The sequence below is a fragment of the Palaemon carinicauda genome, chromosome 30 (assembly GCF_036898095.1).
Source record: "Palaemon carinicauda isolate YSFRI2023 chromosome 30, ASM3689809v2, whole genome shotgun sequence".
In the NCBI taxonomy this organism is placed as follows: domain Eukaryota; kingdom Metazoa; phylum Arthropoda; class Malacostraca; order Decapoda; family Palaemonidae; genus Palaemon; species Palaemon carinicauda.
This window is the reverse complement of record NC_090754.1, coordinates 74,847,269-74,864,741: the sequence shown is the minus strand read 5'-3', so window position 1 is coordinate 74,864,741 and position 17,473 is coordinate 74,847,269. Positions and strand designations below refer to the sequence as shown.

General features: G+C 36.4%; 1 protein-coding gene across 1 annotated transcript in view; it reads left to right on the top strand.

Annotated features, from left to right (window-relative positions):
* Positions 1-3,318: 3,318 nt before the first annotated feature.
* Positions 3,319-17,473, top strand: part of LOC137623605 (loricrin-like) — a 14,334-nt gene continuing 179 nt past the window's right edge. Inside the window, exons 1-2 of the mRNA XM_068354440.1 lie at positions 3,319-3,534; positions 14,531-17,473. The exon at positions 14,531-17,473 is cut by the window's right edge and continues 179 nt beyond it. Of these exons, the coding sequence (XP_068210541.1) occupies positions 3,319-3,534; positions 14,531-15,835 (1,521 nt within the window). The 3' untranslated portion in view covers positions 15,836-17,473. The remainder of the gene's footprint in view (positions 3,535-14,530) is intronic.

The window sequence follows — 17,473 nt, the reverse complement described above, 5'->3', positions numbered from 1 at the left end:
CATTCGCAAGAGGGAAGGAAAATAACCGCATACTCTTGAATGCGGGGTTTGTCACATTTTCATCATCATCATCATCATCATCTCCTCCTCCTACGCTTATCGACGCAAAGGACCTCGGTTAGATTTCGTCAGTCGTCTCTATCTTTTCAATACTTCTCCATTCATCATCTCCTACTTCGCGCTTCATAGTTCTCAGCCATGTAGGCCTGGGTATTCCAACTCTTCTAGTGCCTCGTGGAGCCCATCTGAATGTTTGGTGAATTAATCTCGGAGTGCGAAGAGCATGCCCAAACCATCTCTTATCTATCCTTCATCATGATCTCATCCATATATGGCATTCGAGTACTCTCTCTTATAGTTTCATTTCTAATCCTGTCCTGCCATTTAACTCCCAATATACTTCTAAGGGAACAATTTATTCATAAATTTTGTTCTTATTCATCCCGATCTAAAACTGGATTACTTACTTTACTTTAAGGGCTGCTGTTCTGGTCCTATACAGCTGGAGAATCTTACTCTCTACAGGACCTTCACAGTAATTTTATCGTATGCATTAATTTCCAAGGCATTCAACATTTCACCCCACTTTGCTCGTTTATTGTCAAATCCACATTATCGAAGCACTCGGAAAACAAGAAAGCCTACAGTTTCCTTTTGAAAGTCTTAATATTTTCAGTCTTTCGGATGTCTAGTGGGAGCTTATTGTATAGAATAGTCTTGGGGCCGCATTTACATCATAGTTAGGGCATCAGTGCATCTCGAGCTATGCTATACAGACTTTCACTGTCTTGGGGTAGAGTTCTCTTTCTTGAGGGTACACTCGGGCACACTATTCTATCTTATTTCGCTTCCTCTTATTTTTCAAAGTTTTTATAGTTTATATATGAAAGATTAATTTAATGTTAATTTTCTTGAAATATTCTGTTTTAATTGTTAATTACTACTTTTGTAGTTTCCTTATTTCCTTTTCTCACTGAGCTATTTTACCTGTTGGACCCCCGGGCTTATAGCATCTTGCTGTTCCAACTAGGGTTGTTGCTTAATATTAATTACTTGAAGATCTTGGCCCCTGGTTGCACTTTTTTTATTTATTTATTTATTTATTTTTTTATTTTTTTTAGCCATATATTATAATTTCTACTGTAGTCACGAGGGTTTTCCTCCCAGTTAAACGTGGGTGCTGAATGGCCCCTCTGTTCCAGCTATTCTGACCTAAATTCAGATATTCAAATAATTCCACATTTGTAGTCTCCTGAACACTTTGTTCATTTATTTGTGTACATGATAATTTAGCAAGATGGATATTTCTTCCTCTGTAATTTAAATATATCAATCTATAATTTTTTTGACTACTTTCCCATATACTTAACGCATCTCTCCTAAAAATGAACATAGAATGTGTCATGTTTTACCCGTAAAGATATTTCAGTAGTTTTATTTGCGTTTTACTCTGCTTCCATATACTTAAATATCTTTCATTGCATTCGTTATTTTACGTAATGTTTCCAATATATAACTTTGTGGTTTCACACTGTGTTCGTAGCATACTCCTGGCCAAGACTGCTCCTGTCCGCCTTATGTTGATAGGCATATCTTAAATGATAATGCAACTCTCGAACTCTGGATACACACTTTTGTTCTGGTGTGTATCATAAAAACTGTTGTTATATCCTTTGGTAAAATATTTTCAAGTTCATTTTAAATTCAAAATGAGCTAAGTTGGACACAAATGCAATATGAGATTTTGTTGTTCATATATGATGAACAAGACCATGCCTTTACCTTATTTGAATTCCTGGCAGTTTATGTTGATATGAGAGCGCATGGTCATAGCTGAAGCTGAGCGGATATTGAATTTTCTGGGAAAATTATTTAAAGCTGTTTAGTCGTTTGACGACAGAAACAGATGCGTACTTATGTTGAAAAGTTTTTGAAAGATAAGACTATCTGAAACATCTCGTTAACTTTCAATAAAAAGTTCAGATCTCTCTCTCTCTCTCTCTCTCTCTCTCTCTCTCTCTCTCTCTCAGGCCTAATGCTTGACTGTGGATATCTAGAACGGGGGTTTGGTTGTTTATAGTCCTATGGTTACCCAGGAAAATCTGGCATAGGGTTTTGTATACACAAGTGTTTATAGAACGGATTATACTTGATAGAAATTGTTTTTCTTTAGGAGCATTTCGTATACAGTAATGTATACGGTAATTGCCAAAACCGCACTAATAACATCTCTCTCTCTCTCTCTCTCTCTCTCTCTCTCTCTCTCTCTCTCTCCTTTTAACAATTTCATAGAACGTTTGTTCGTCCAGATTGCACTTATGATTTGATTGATTGAGAGTTTTCTGTCTTCCTGATATCTAGGGCCATTAACGCCGTCGTAATTTCTATGAAATTGTTCCAGAGAGAGAGAGAGAGAGAGAGAGAGAGAGAGAGAGAGAGAGAGAGAGAGAAAAAAAAATTTACTCTAAAGGTCTTTTTTGTTTTTCTTGGTCCTGTCACGCGCGGAAACCCCCTGTGCTTACAAGGCGTTCAGGAATTGTTTGTGTATACATTCTTAAGTATTTCCGAATATCCACTCAACGTATTCTGCATAAATTGTCAAATCCTCATTATCGAGGCACTTCTTAAACAAAGTCGTCTTCAACTTCTCGAAAGCCATAATATCTTCGTCCTTTGGGTGTCTTATGGGAGTTTCAAGTAGTATTGGGGCTGCATGTTTGAAAGCTCTTCACAACGGTATAGTAACTTTAGACCATTAATACTCGGTCATGTGATTAAAAAGTTGCCTGATAAAAATTATTTTGACATTTTACAACTTATGCTAACTAATAGTTACAAGTTAAACGCTGGCTTACCATCAAACTATAGACAGACTCATTTTATTCCAAGGGTGAAGTAATGGGTTGTATGTCAGTTTTGACAAGTTGTCCGCGGGTGTGGACGTGTGTTTCAATGCTCTGTATCGAATCTGCCTTTAAACGGAATCATTTGTGTATCTCGTTGTTTATACTATGAAAAATATCTTTGTGGGTGTTTGCTAGTATTGATATTAGTGAAATATAGTGTTAAAAATCAGTGGTTTCCTTGTATGTGAGGTCTGTAGTGAAAGGCCTGACCCAGCATTTTTGTGTTGGGGCGGGGCTACTTGAAAAGTTCATTGAAAATGATTCAATATGTCTTTCCTTAGAAAACGAAAAGGAAAACGTAATCCCGTGAATGATTTCGATCTATTTGTGACTGAAATCGACACGGTACTCCAAGGAAAAGAGGAAAATATAATGGCAGCAGCTTATGAAGAATGTGATGACGGAGGCAATCATGGCATGTGTGGGCACTGTGAGTCTTATGTCGATGATGGGACAATGCGATGAATGCCGAAGATGGTACCATGATGAAGAAGCTTGCTCTAATTTAAGGGATGGTACAAGTACTCTTTTAAAAAGCAGGACCATTATTTATAGATGTCCAAAATGTGTTGAGACTGCATGTGTTGATGACATGACGAGACTAAGCATCAACATAGCAGAGATGAAGGTAAATGTACAACAACAGATGTCTGGTTTTATGGATATGATAACTGCTCAATACATTGATATGCGTCAAGAAATTGTTGAGCTGAAAGAGAAACTTATGGAATACGAAAAAGAGAATGTGACCAAGACTACATATGCAAGTAAGTTGAAATAAAAAAAAAAAAAAAAAAAAAAAAAAAAAAAAAACATTGGTTATAAAATCTACGGAGGAAAATACGAAGTCTTCAGAGATCAAGAAAACTATCATGAAGAAGATAACCACGAATGTCGAACAGGTCAAAACCTCTAAACAAGGCCACTTGGTAGTTAATTTTGCGGATAAAACTGGGTTAGAAAAGGCTAAAAATTACTTAAAAAGAGGTCAAGAATGACATTGAGGTAGAAGTAGATAAAAAGGATCTACTTAAACCGAAGATCAAGGTCTGCAATATTGATGAAAATGAAGATGATATAATTGCCAGTATAATGGAGAAGAATGAATGGTTGAATGATATATGTGAAAATGAAGAGGACTTTAAATTGATCAGGAAGTTTAAATCAAGACAAAGCGGTAAATTACACGTCATTATAAAGTGTAGTCCAACTATCAGGAAAGTCTTCCGTAAAAGAGATGATAGAGTATATACCACGCTTGGAGGATGCTTTAAAATCTATGATTCCTACAATGTATTTCAGTGTTATAAATGCCAGGAATTTGGTCATACTGCTGAAAATTGTAGCAAGACTCAGGTATGTGCCAAGTGTAGCCAGGATCATCGAACCACGGATTGTACTGTAAATACGTTAAAGTGTCATAACTGCACAGTGAGGAATTACAATGATACGAATCATAAGACATATGACGATAACTGTAAAGTATACAAGGAGGAGCTTACCAGGATAAAAAATAGAACCGATCATGAAGTCTAGCCCATTGGTTAAGTGTGGTCTGATAAATATTCAATCGGTGGGGAATAAAACCATAAAGATTAGAAATCTTATTAATGAAATGGAATTAGATTTATGCTTATTAACGGAAACTTGGTTGCAGGGAAATATTAGTGATAACTCAAAGATTCAGGAGATGACGCCGTGTACTCACGATTTCTACCACGTTCCAAGAAAGGACAAAACTGGAGGAGGAGTGGGTGTCTTTGTGTCGAAAACTTTCTCTAGGGTTTCTATCATGAATGAAATAGTATTTGAAACGTTTGAATATATCTGTTTAAAACTGACAAGAAACAATAAGGTATTGAATATAATATCATTATATAGACCACCAGCGAGTAATATGACTAAATTCATTGAAGAATTTAGTATTCTTGTGGGTGTGGTGGACGATATTAAAAATACATTAATTGGTGGAGACTTCAACTGTTGGGTAGATGATGAAAATGATAATAAGGCTAAAGAACTCAAGGAAGTATTTGAGATGTTTAATTTAATAAACAGTGTTTTGGTATCAACGTCAGTAGGTGGTCATACACTCGACTTGGTCATATGTAGAAAAGACTCAGACCTAATAAAAAACCTTGAAGTGGAACCAGACTTTGAGATCTCAAAAACACAAACTCATCACCTTTAATGTTAATATAAATTGCACCAGAGTATTGAAAAAATGGATCACATATAGGGAACGGGAAAATTTTGATGCTGAGAATTTTATTGAAGCTAGTGTAGCGCAAATGTCTTGTGTGAACACACAATGTGAACATATGGTAGACATAAAATGTGTTGGGTGCTATACCAAGAAATACAACGACAATTTTGGAAAAATGTACGATACCATGTGTCCCATAAAGAACAAACAAATAGTGGTACGCGAAAATGTTATATGGTACAATAGTGAGCTATTAAAGGCAAAAATACACAGACGTAAGATGAAAGGTAGACGGAAAAGAGCCAAATCCTTACAAGCCAGAAATCTATATAACAAGGCCAGAAATGACTATAACATCCTGTTAGAAAAAAAACAAAAAGAAAATTCTACAACTGCGAATGTAAAAAAACCAATAACATGAAGGACTTTCACAAAAACCTTGATGATTTGATGGGATTAAAGAAAAAATATGTCTTGCCTGACAATGTTTGTGCAGAGAGTTTTGCTATATTCTTTAGTGAAAAAAATTGATAAAATCTATAGAGGCTTCCCCCAAAATCACTTGGAAGGACAGTCAGGTATGCCAGTGAAGGAGGGAAAGAAGTTAATAAAATTTAAGGAAATAAATATGTGCGACTTGTTAAAGGTTATGAGAGAGATGAAGAATACATATTGTGGAAACGACCCTTTCCCAAACAGTTCAATAAGTGAAGCTCCAAACAAACAAGTCGTATATAATATTTACCTGAACATAATTAACCTAAGTATATCACAATCCTGTTTTCCTAGCTATGAAAAAACTGCGTTGATCAAACCAATTTACAAAGGGAAAGGTGATGTAAACGAGCTAAATTCATATAGGCCCATTTCAAATTTATCCTACATGTCAAAGCTTATTGAAAAAGTCATAAGTGAGCAATTATGGGCGCATATTGACGAGTTAGAGGTATTCCCGGAAAATCAATCGGTCTACAGAGCTAATCATTCTACAGAAACTACTTTGGGCTCAATAATGAATGATATGATAGGTCTTCTTGATGGGGGAAAGTGTGGAATTTTAATTGTTAGATCTTGGTGCTGCTTTTGACACTGTTGTGCACGAGTACTTACTTGACGACTTGGAGTCTATTGGAGTGACTCAGGAAGCACTGAAATTTTTGCGAAGTTACTTAGTGAACAGGAAGACTATTGTAGAAGTTTCTGGAAACCGATCCAATGAGAGAATTCTTATGAAGGGTGTACCACAGGGTAGTGTCCTGAGCCCTATCTTGTTTAACATATATACTATCAAGCTATCACACATCTTGAAAAAACAAAAAGTGGGTTTTAAACTATATGCAGATGATACTCAGTTTTACCTCTCAATTTCAACAACACAAGATACAGAGAAGAAAATTGATGAGATAATGACTGAAATAAAAACATGGATGCTTAGGAAAAAGCTCAAATTAAACGATGATAAAACAGAATGTATGTTCTTTGGCACAAAGGTGGCTTTGAAGAATTACCAGTTAATTCAAAGTATAAAAATTGGTGATGCTGATGTTGGGATTGTGCCTGTTGTAAAAAATTTGGGTGTACTGATAGACTGTAATTTGTCAATGAAGGACAAATTGTGAACACAGTAAAAGTGTGTAACTATTACCTGAGAAACATAGCATTTATTAGAAAATATTTAACAGAGGGCAGTACAAAAATTTTAGTGATGAGTCATGTAATATCAAGGCTTGATTATTGCAATTCTCTGTTTTACAAATTGCCCAATACACTACTAAGAAAGCTTCAAAATGTGCAAAACCGGGCGGCTAGACTGATAAAAGGCATTAAATTTCGGGAGAGAATAACTCCTGCACTGATCGATCTACATTGGTTACCTGTTAAGGCTAGAATTGAATTTAAAATTTGCTTGTTGACTCACAAAGCACTTACAAGTGATAAGCCTAAATATCTTCGTGATATCTTGGTCCCCTACCCTGAAGCTACCAGCGCCGCTGTAAGAGTTAGACATGCAGATGACCCACATAGACTTCGAAATTAGTGTGAATCATGCAATAGGAGGAATAACGTTGTTATGCGGCACCGAGACTCTTAACGACCTTCCACTCGATGTCAAGAATAGCAATAATGTGGCAGCTTTCAAGAAAAACCTGAAGACTTATCTCTTTAGAAAGTTATAATAGTGACCTGAAAACAATTAAGCCTGAATACAAATGCTAGCGAAATAACTGATAACGATACAGAGCAAAATATTAACTGGAAAGAAATTATTTTTTCACACACCAAGGCCCGCCTGAACAGACCTTTAGTGTTTGATGGAGGGCGAGAAATAAACCCGTAAAAGTAAGTAGAAAACGAGAAGATAGGTCCATCACTCATTATCCTTTACAGTCAGGGCCACATTATCCATAAACGGCTATACTGAAGGCTAGGATCCCACCAAGGGCAGGTGCCAATGCATATATTTTTCTTTTGATGTTGAATGTGGAAACTATGAATTATTTACATCAGTTGTAATAATATTGTAATAAATTGTACGAAAGGAATGCGTGGAATGTGGCGGTGGTCCTGTTGTGGCATGTCTCGGATCTCAAAGAAGCTCTTAGTCTTAGGACCCTGTCATTAATACAGCACTCTTGAATACGTAGGTGTTATGAATGATATAAGATCTTTAGTGTTCTATTATTGGTGTCACTGTTTTGATAGTGTCAATACTATGTAAGCTACAAATAGTCAGAAAAGCCGGATGTTACAAGCCGTAGGGACCAAATAGTTAAGGGCTCCAATGCGGCAAGAAAATCGTTTAGTAAAGACTAAACTTTACAAGAAAACAAAGAAGAAAGCTAATTACAATAGGCTAAACGTAAAAGTAAATGTAAAATTAATAAACGGTAAGCGATACAACTTTGAAAAATTCAGAAATTGTGCTTTGCCTAAGATTTTATATTTATTAAAGGAAAACATGCCATAAACGTCATGTACAAGCACCCTTATATGTAAATTGCTCTCTCCAAGAGCAATAACGATCGCACAACCTATCGTAGAGAGATTTTGACGGCTTAATTTTGAAAAAAGATTGTTGGTTTGCTAAGACGCTTTCCTTGGACTGCATTTCTATTGCAAATCTCCAAACACCCAACGAGGTCATCGCCAAGCAGACGAGGAAAGGTAAAGGATTGTCTGGTCTTTCTAGGAAGAACGGAGGTCGATAAAGCCGTCTGTCTATCAAGGAGATAAAATGGATTGATCGATCTGTATGTCTGTAACCATGGTTTCGCAAATTGTGTAGTTTAAAGTCCGCTCATGAATGGCAGAGGCAAGGGTCATTGACATTGCCCTTAGACTGACCTTATATACAGTACATATGTTAAGCGCCCAAGCCTCCTCTCCACAAAAGCTAGGACCAAGGGGATGAATATTGTAAGTACCAAGGTTTATAAACCTTCGTATGTAAAGTTTTGTAAAAGCAGATGAATTCTTCGTGTCATAGACGCTTCATGATACTTCTTTAAAGCAAGGTTTATTGTACATTTTTTATTTTAAACCAAATTATGAGGTTATTGAGTTTCATTTGACAAATGTGCAAGTCAAACTAGCTCATTTATGGAATATATTCACTTTTAACTTAAGTTTTGATATTTGTTTTGATAGTTGTTTGTAATGACTTTAATTAAGAAAATAGGGTTTGGAGGCTTATAATAAAATCTTTAATCTCTCTCTCTCTCTTTGTTTTGATAGTTGTTTGTATTGACTTCAAATAAGAAAATAGGTTTTGGTCTTTGAAGGCTTATAATAAAATCAATACTCTCTCTCTCTCTCTCTCTCTCTCTCTCTCTCTCTCTCTCTCTCTCCAACTAATTATATTTTGCAATGGAGTGAAACTAAAATTACTCCCGACTTTTAATTGTAACCATTGCTAAACTACACTAGGAAATCGTGAAAGATTTGAGTCTTGTTGAATCTCTCCATATTTTGTGTTAGAAACTGCAGCTTTAATAAGTGTGACGTTAATTGGTAACCTCGTGTGACAAAGGAACTGTGAATGTGGGTCTATATAACGCTTATTTCTAATAGACTGATTGTGATCTGGTTCAATGAACTATTTATAATACACGTTGGATTTACTCATGTTTTCATTAGTCAGCATTTTGCTAATTTTTTTTTATTTTAATTGTAAGAGTTTATGTACTTGCATTTAGTATAGGTTAAGATTTAATGTGTTCTATTATGTTCAAGCTTTCCTCCATTACTCCATTCAACGGAGTAACCATAACAATTATTCTTTGTTACGCCAGACAAAGGCTTCTTTTTACTCTCCCCCCCCCACTTTTTTGACCGATGGTAATGGCGAGAGGTCCCCACCCCCGTCCTTTTGGGCTTTCTCTAGAAATTAAGTTCCTTAGAAAGAGTCAAGTTACATTACTTTATGACTCCAAAGTTTTACCCTTTTAATATTTAGTCAAAGGTCACGTTGTTGTTTTATGGAAACAGGTTTTAAAACACGACGCTGCACTTTCATCAGTTTCCAAGTTTCATTTTATCTTTTCATTCTTAAGGGAAGGGAAGCAGTATGACTGTGTTCTCACGTGTTCAGAAAAGCAGCCCTCCTATATAGTTAGAATTAGATGATTTTTTTTTTTTAACTGTATAAATGTGTTGCTTACATCAAGTAATTAACAGCCAAGATTAATACTTGTATTGTTGATTTGATGAAGAGTAAATATACAGGAGAGTTTCTTAAATTAGAAGCATGATTTCTAAATATTCTAATTATTTCGTAATTGTGCCTTCCACGCACCGCCTATTCTCTCTCCGTTGTGGTAGCATCGAAACTTTAATTGCTAATAGTGCTTAAGTCAAATAAAGCCGCACAGTAAAACATGGTTGTTTTACCTTGTAGGAGCCCTTGGGCTTATGGCATTCTGATTTTACAACTACTGTTGTAGCTTAAATAGTAGGAATAATAATAATTTGTCCCATTCCGCACGAAAAATTCTGTCGCGCAATAAAACCTCTTTTATATATACACAGAACCTTTATAGAAAACGCCCACCAAGTATAAATTTTGAGTAATAATATCCATTTTCAATTGCCCAAAGGTCTCTCCATAATTTAGAAGTCTGTTAAAACTCTGTCATTTGTTAACCACAAAACGATCGGCAATTAAAACTTTTTAACACGATCATGAAGTTAAGAGGCAATATTTTTAGCAAACTCTTAATTTGTGGTTTTATTTGTGTGGATAGTTTAAACTTTTAACTATTGTATCAATTATAAGTATTTGCTGTTATTTATTTCCATATACAAATCTTTGCAGCTTATCGAATTCACCTTAAGATCAACATCTTGTTTCTTTCTGTGCTTAACCGCTAATATACTTGGGCAAAATCCTATGTATATTGGTTCGTTTCATTATCACCAGAAAAATAGCCCGAGAATTTACCATATTTAACTTGGATCTATTCTTAATATGACCATGTCACTGACACTAGCAGAAATTTAACTCTAGGTATGTGCAGTCACGCATGGTATGTGAACATAACCCATGGCATTTTGAACATCTTTTTAATTTGAACAGTCCTACCTGAGACAGACTTCTGACATTGTAATTCTCCTTTCCTTTAGGAATTAACTGTAAGTCGATTAAATTATTCACCCCATCGTCCTCTTCACTATAAACATTGGATATTATAATTTTGGTTTGTTTTTCAATCTTCATAACTACACTGGAAGCCATGTTATGCATTTTAATCGCTGCATCTCCTCTACTAGTTCGATCAGTAAAATTTACTATCGTATTTATAGCAATGTTTCTGGGTGCATTGTTCACAGAATTTTTCTTAATTGATTTTACCTGACGTTAGTGAAGACTATTAACAATAGGTTATTCACCTTATCTTTATCGGAATAAGTTTCCCTCTGCAATTATAAGATCTTTATCATTGAATATTTTTTTCGTGAAATCGTGAAATTTATATTAGGATTTTAATAGATCAAATAGCTTGGTTAGAAATCTCTAATTTTAGGTTAACGACCCAGTCAAAGTTGCCAAGTCAACCAGCCATTTCCATGTGTATTAATTAAAATGTTTACGACCAACAATTCTATTATCTCGTTCAGCAATTGTGGCTTCGCGTTCAGCAATGGCTCTGTCGAAATTGTCTTTATATCAGTGTTATCATCTGTATATTTTCATATTTCTCTTTTGCACTTCATTGATTATTCAGGACATAACTTTGTCATTTTGTGATGCCAAACATCGCAGGAGTCTTATCATATCCTATATCTTGAATAGATTTAGAGGAGGAACTTTCCTATTGTCGAAAACCGCAATTTTTGTCTTGCTTGGTCATTACAGCAAGCAAGCAAGCCAGTCTCATACTAACACCTGAACACCTAATAGAATTGTGGAATTGGTCTTGGATTTTACCCCATGTTCAGTTGGGGTTTAGGTTTACCATTTATTTCTACGTTTAATCTTGAGTTGCCAACCTCTTTGTTTTATAAACGCACAGCATATTGCACTTGAAATTCTACTCCCATCTTTTTAGTGCAAACTGGTAATTGTAGATTTTATAAAGTAATCTGCGGTTTTGTTCTCTGTTGACACTTTTTAGTATTTCAGAGTGTTTACGTTTTATGCCAAATCAGTAATAGCATTATATTAGCTCCAAGTTTCAGTAGTGATTTGAGTTCAATAATTCTGAAACCTCATTTGAATATTATATTTGCTGTCTATGATATCGTTATAATAAATTTTGTATTTAGTTTTACTAAAGACACTGCCCCCTTGGAAGTTTTCAAAACGGTTATAAATGATTTGTTTGATCTTCAGCATCTGCAAGAACTGGGATTTTATGTTGCGTTGAACAAGATGAACAAATGACCTTGTTGTCACAGTCAACTGTCCTGGATTAAGAATTCCTTCGTTTCTTCCATTCCAATATGACCCCGACATTGATTTTTCAATAGCATGTGTTGTTTAAGATTTCTAAGTTAAGTTTATACCAGTCTGCGGCATTCGCAAGAGGGAAGGAAAATAACCGCATACTCATGAATGCGGGGTTTGTCACATTTTCATCATCATCATCATCATCTCCTCCTACGCTTATCGATGCAAAGGACCTCGGTTAGATTTCGTCAGTCGTCTCTATCTTTTCAATACTTCTCCATTCATCATCTCCTACTTCGCGCTTCATAGTTCTCAGCCATGTAGGCCTGGGTATTCCAACTCTTCTAGTGCCTCGTGGAGCCCATCTGAATGTTTGGTGAATTAATCTCGGGGAGTGCGAAGAGCATGCCCAAACCATCTCTATCTATCCTTCATCATGATCTCATCCATATATGGCATTCGAGTACTCTCTCTTATAGTTTCATTTCTAATCCTGTCCTGCCATTTAACTCCCAATATACTTCTAAGGGAACAATTTATTCATAAATTTTGTTCTTATTCATCCCGATCTAAAACTGGATTACTTACTTTACTTTAAGGGCTGCTGTTCTGGTCCTATACAGCTGGAGAATCTTACTCTCTACAGGACCTTCACAGTAATTTTATCGTATGCATTAATTTCCAAGGCATTCAACATTTCACCCCACTTTGCTCGTTTATTGTCAAATCCACATTATCGAAGCACTCGGAAAACAAGAAAGCCTACAGTTTCCTTTTGAAAGTCTTAATATTTTCAGTCTTTCGGATGTCTAGTGGGAGCTTATTGTATAGAATAGTCTTGGGGCCGCATTTACATCATAGTTAGGGCATCAGTGCATCTCGAGCTATGCTATACAGACTTTCACTGTCTTGGGGTAGAGTTCTCTTTCTTGAGGGTACACTCGGGCACACTATTCTAATTTCTCTTCCTCTTATTTTTCAAAGTTTTTATAGTTTATATATGAAAGATTAATGTAATGTTACTTTTCTTGAAATATTCTGTTTTAATTGTTAATTACTACTTTTGTAGTTTCCTTATTTCCTTTTCTCACTGAGCTATTTTACCTGTTGGACCCCGGGCTTATATTATCTTGCTGTTCCAACTAGGGTTGTTGCTTAATATTAATTACTTGAAGATCTTGGCCCCTGGTTGCACTTTTTTGTTTTATTTTTTTTAATTTTTTTTTTTTTAGCCATATATTATAATTTCTACTGTAGTCACGAGGGTTTTCCTCCCAGTTAAACGCGGGTGCTGAATAGGCCCCTTGTTCCAGCTATTCTGACCTAAATTCAGATATTCAAATAATTCCACATTTGTAATCTCCTGAACACTTTTAGTTCATTTATTTGCGTACATGATAATTTAGCAAGATGGATATTTCTTCCTCTGTAATTTAAATATATCAATCTATAATTTTTTTGACTACTTTCCCATATACTTAACGAAAGATATTTAAGTATATGGAAGCAGAGTAAAACGCAAATAAAGATATTTCAGTAGTTTTATTTGCGTTTTACTCTGCTTCCATATACTTAAATATCTTTCATTGCATTCGTTATTTTACGTAATGTTTCCAATATATAACTTTGCGGTTTCACACTGTGTTCGTAGCATACTCCTGGCCAAGACTGCTCCTGTCCGCCTTCATGTTGATAGGCATATCTTAAATGATAATGCAACTCTCGAACTCTGGATACACACTTTTGTTCTGGTGTGTATCATAAACTGGTGTTATATCCTTTGGTAAAATGTTTTCAAGTTCGTTTTAAATTCAAAATGAGCTAAGTTGGACACAAATGCAATATGAGTTTTCGTTGTTCATATATGATGAACAAGACCATGCCTTTACCTTATTTGAATTCCTGGCAGTTTATGTTGATATGAGAGCGCATGGTCATAGCTGAAGCTGAGCGGATATTGAATTTTCTGGGAAAATTATTTAAAGCTGTTTAGTCGTTTGCCGACAGAAACAGATGCGTACTTATGTTGAAAAGTTTTTGAAAGATAAGACTTTAACTGAAACATCTCGTTAACTCTCAATAAAAAGTTCAGATTTTCTCTCTCTCTATCTCTCTCTCTCTCTCTCTCTCTCTCTCTCTCTCTCTCTTAGGCCTAATGCTTGACTGTGGATATGTAGAACGGAGGTTTGGTTGTTTATATTCCTATGGTTACCCAGGAAAATCTGTCATAGAGTTTTGTATACACAAGTGTTTATAGAACGGATTATACTTGATAGAAATTGTTTTTCTTTAGGAGCATTTCGTATACAGTACTGTATACGGTACTTGCCAAAACCGCACTACCAACATCTCTCTCTCTCTCTCTCTCTCTCTCTCTCTCTCTCTCTCTCTCTCTCTCTCCTTTTAACAGTTTCATAGAACGTTTGTTCGTCCAGATTGCACTTATGATTTGATTGATGGAGTGTTTTCTGTATTCCTGATATCTATGGCCATTAACGCCGTCGTAATTTCTATGAAATTGTTCCACAGAGAGAGAGAGAGAGAGAGAGAGAGAGAGTTTCTGGGCACTTTGGTGGTAGCAGCAGTTCAGGGGCAGGTGGAAGATATGGAAGCAGTGGAGCATCTGGACACTTTGGTGGCAGCAGTAACTCAGCAGGTGGAAGGTCTGGAAGTAGTGGCATTTCTGGGCACTTTGGTAGTAGCAGCAGCTCGGGAGCAGGTGGAAGCAGTGGAGCAGCTGGTCATTTTGGTGGTAGTGGAGCTAGGGGTAATTCAGGAAGCAGTGGTTCATACAGTCATTTTGGTAGTGGTGGCAGTTCAGGAAGTCGTGGAGGATCAAGAGGGAGTGAAGCATCTGGGCACTTTGGCAGCAGTGGTAGCTCTGGAAGCTCTGGACACTTTGGCGGAATTGGTAGCTCTGGAAGCTCTGGACACTTTGGCGGAATTGGTAGCTCTGGAAGCTCTGGACACTTTGGTGGCATTGGAGATTCTGGGGAAAAGGGAAGTGCTGGTGGAAGAGGATCTTCTGGACATTTTGGTGGTACTGGAGGCTCAGGGAAGAAAGGAGGCACTGGAGGAAGAGGATCATCTGGAGACTTTGGTGGAAGTGGTGGTTCAGGAACCCATGGGTCTGGAAGTAGTGAGGAGTCTGGTAGCAGTGGATCCTACAACAGCTTCAGTGGTAGCAGCAGTTCTGGAAAGGTTGGAGGCAGTGGAGCATCTGGACATTTTGGTGGTTCTGGTAGCTCTGGAAGTAGAGGAGGCTTTGGACACTTTGGTGGCAGTGGAAGCTCTGGAAGCAGCAGTAGTTCTGGAAAAGTTCCCTCTGGACACTTTGGTGGTAACCGTGGATCTAACAGCGATGAGTCTGGTAGCAGTGAATTCTCAGGTCATGTTGGAGCTGCAAGTAAACAAGGAAGCAGTAGCAACAATGCACTTGGTTTTTCTGGATTCATTGGAACTTCTGGTGGCTATGGAAAATCAAGACCTCGCACAAAGACAGGAAGTTCTTCAGGACTCGGAGCACGGAAATCAATTGCTGGCGGCCCATCACTTGTTGCCAAGCTCACTCGTGGCCGTAAATTCCAAAGATTTGGACCAGGAGGAGTTAGAGATTTTGATGATACTCTGGGACCAGAAGTATGTGAAAGAGCTGGTCTTTTCCGTCACCCAGACACATGTGATAAATTCTATGAATGTTATTGGGACAAGTGGGTTGAGCGATTCACTCTTCATGTCTTTGATTGCCCCATTACAATTGTTTATGATTCAGGTATCACTGCTTGCAACTGGCCTTTCAATGGTCCACCCTGCCATGATAGTAGGCATGCTTAAAGACAAATCATTTATATTATTTGAAAAAAAATATTGAGAGAATATGCACTATTTGATATCACATTACACTTAATACAAAATATTTTGTCTTATGTATATTTATTATATTTGTCTTTCATATTTATTGATGAAATCCCCGTGATATTTATTTAAAAATATTTATTCTTACGAGGACGGCTGTCTGCCATGCAGCAATATCTTAGAAACTATTAGTACTGTAATGTGCCAAAAACTTTATGGCTTTTAATATCATGGCCCATCCCTTATCAAATGGGATACGTATAGTCAGTGATCCTGATTTATTTCATATTGCAATCTTTGAAATCTCGTATAAAACACAATAAAGTTTAGGGCGGAACCAGTGTTAACTTCTATTTACTTTATCTGAAAATCAACTTTATCAAGAACAGCAGTAAATGTCTTAAAACTTCATTTATGTATTCTCACAACAGCAGCTCAATGTCCCTTCCGGACATTATGGGTCTTTTGACATGAAGTAACTATTCATAGCTGTTGTTAGATTACTATTTTATTTAAAAATTAAAGTTCATGGTAGCTATTCCCATTCATTCCGCCCGTATCCCTTTCTAAATTTCTCACCTAGAAAACATTTACTGTTCACGAATATTTAAAGAAATTGTACTATATCTGAACATTCCCATGTCTTTCAGTGATTAAGGTTCTAGGTATAGCACAATAAGTCATTTTCTATTTACAGGTGCTCACTAATATCTGTATAGCACCAGGCTACCTGTACATGAACTCCAAGTACCTTTTACCAATGTGTACCTTATCCTTAAGGAACGGAAATTAGTTTTACATCATGAATTCTGATTTTGTGAAGACTCTGAGACCAATTGAAAATAGGCTTTAGATGTTAGGTCAAAAGTCTGTTTGAAAGATTAAGAATAAATAATCAGGATACATAATGTAAATGATGCAGACTCCTTTAGCTCATTTTGATGACTAGCGCTTTTTATGGGGGAGAAGCTTTTACATATTCACTTAGTGTTGGGGAAATAATTCTGATCTTTTTCCTATCTCTTTGCTTTTAATTTTGAAAATTGTTTCTAATCTTGCTCTCTCTGGGTAAAAGGTATGATTTACATTCACACTAGCTTGGGAAATAATGCGTGCCACCTTTTTTTTTATAGGCCCCACATCGTGCAATATAGAATAATTAGGACTGGAAGAAGTGATTCACTTCTCGCGTGTTGGAGCTTATAGCAATTGTTGGTGTGGATGTATACAAACTTTATTAAAAAGTCACTGTTTTAGTCAAGTCTTTGAGAAATATGGAAAAAACAGGTGAGGACCTGACCTTGAAGGGAGTATGAAGCCATGACAATTGTCAGCCGAGGGATAAAATGCTCATTTGGGGCTTAATATTATAGGCATAGTTACTTGCTCCTTCTTTGGCTCCACCCACCACTTGTTTGAAGCTCCTCCACTTGAGATGTGAACTATCATGTATAGATGGTCCCTTGTAGGGTTGTAAACTACTGCTTGCAAGATATGAATTGACACTTGCGCCTGACTAAAGTCCAGATGCAGTTAATTACAGTTAAATAGAACGAATCACGTGCTGGATTATATTAAGCTTTTCCACAACCACATTCTCATTATGTCCAAACAAGA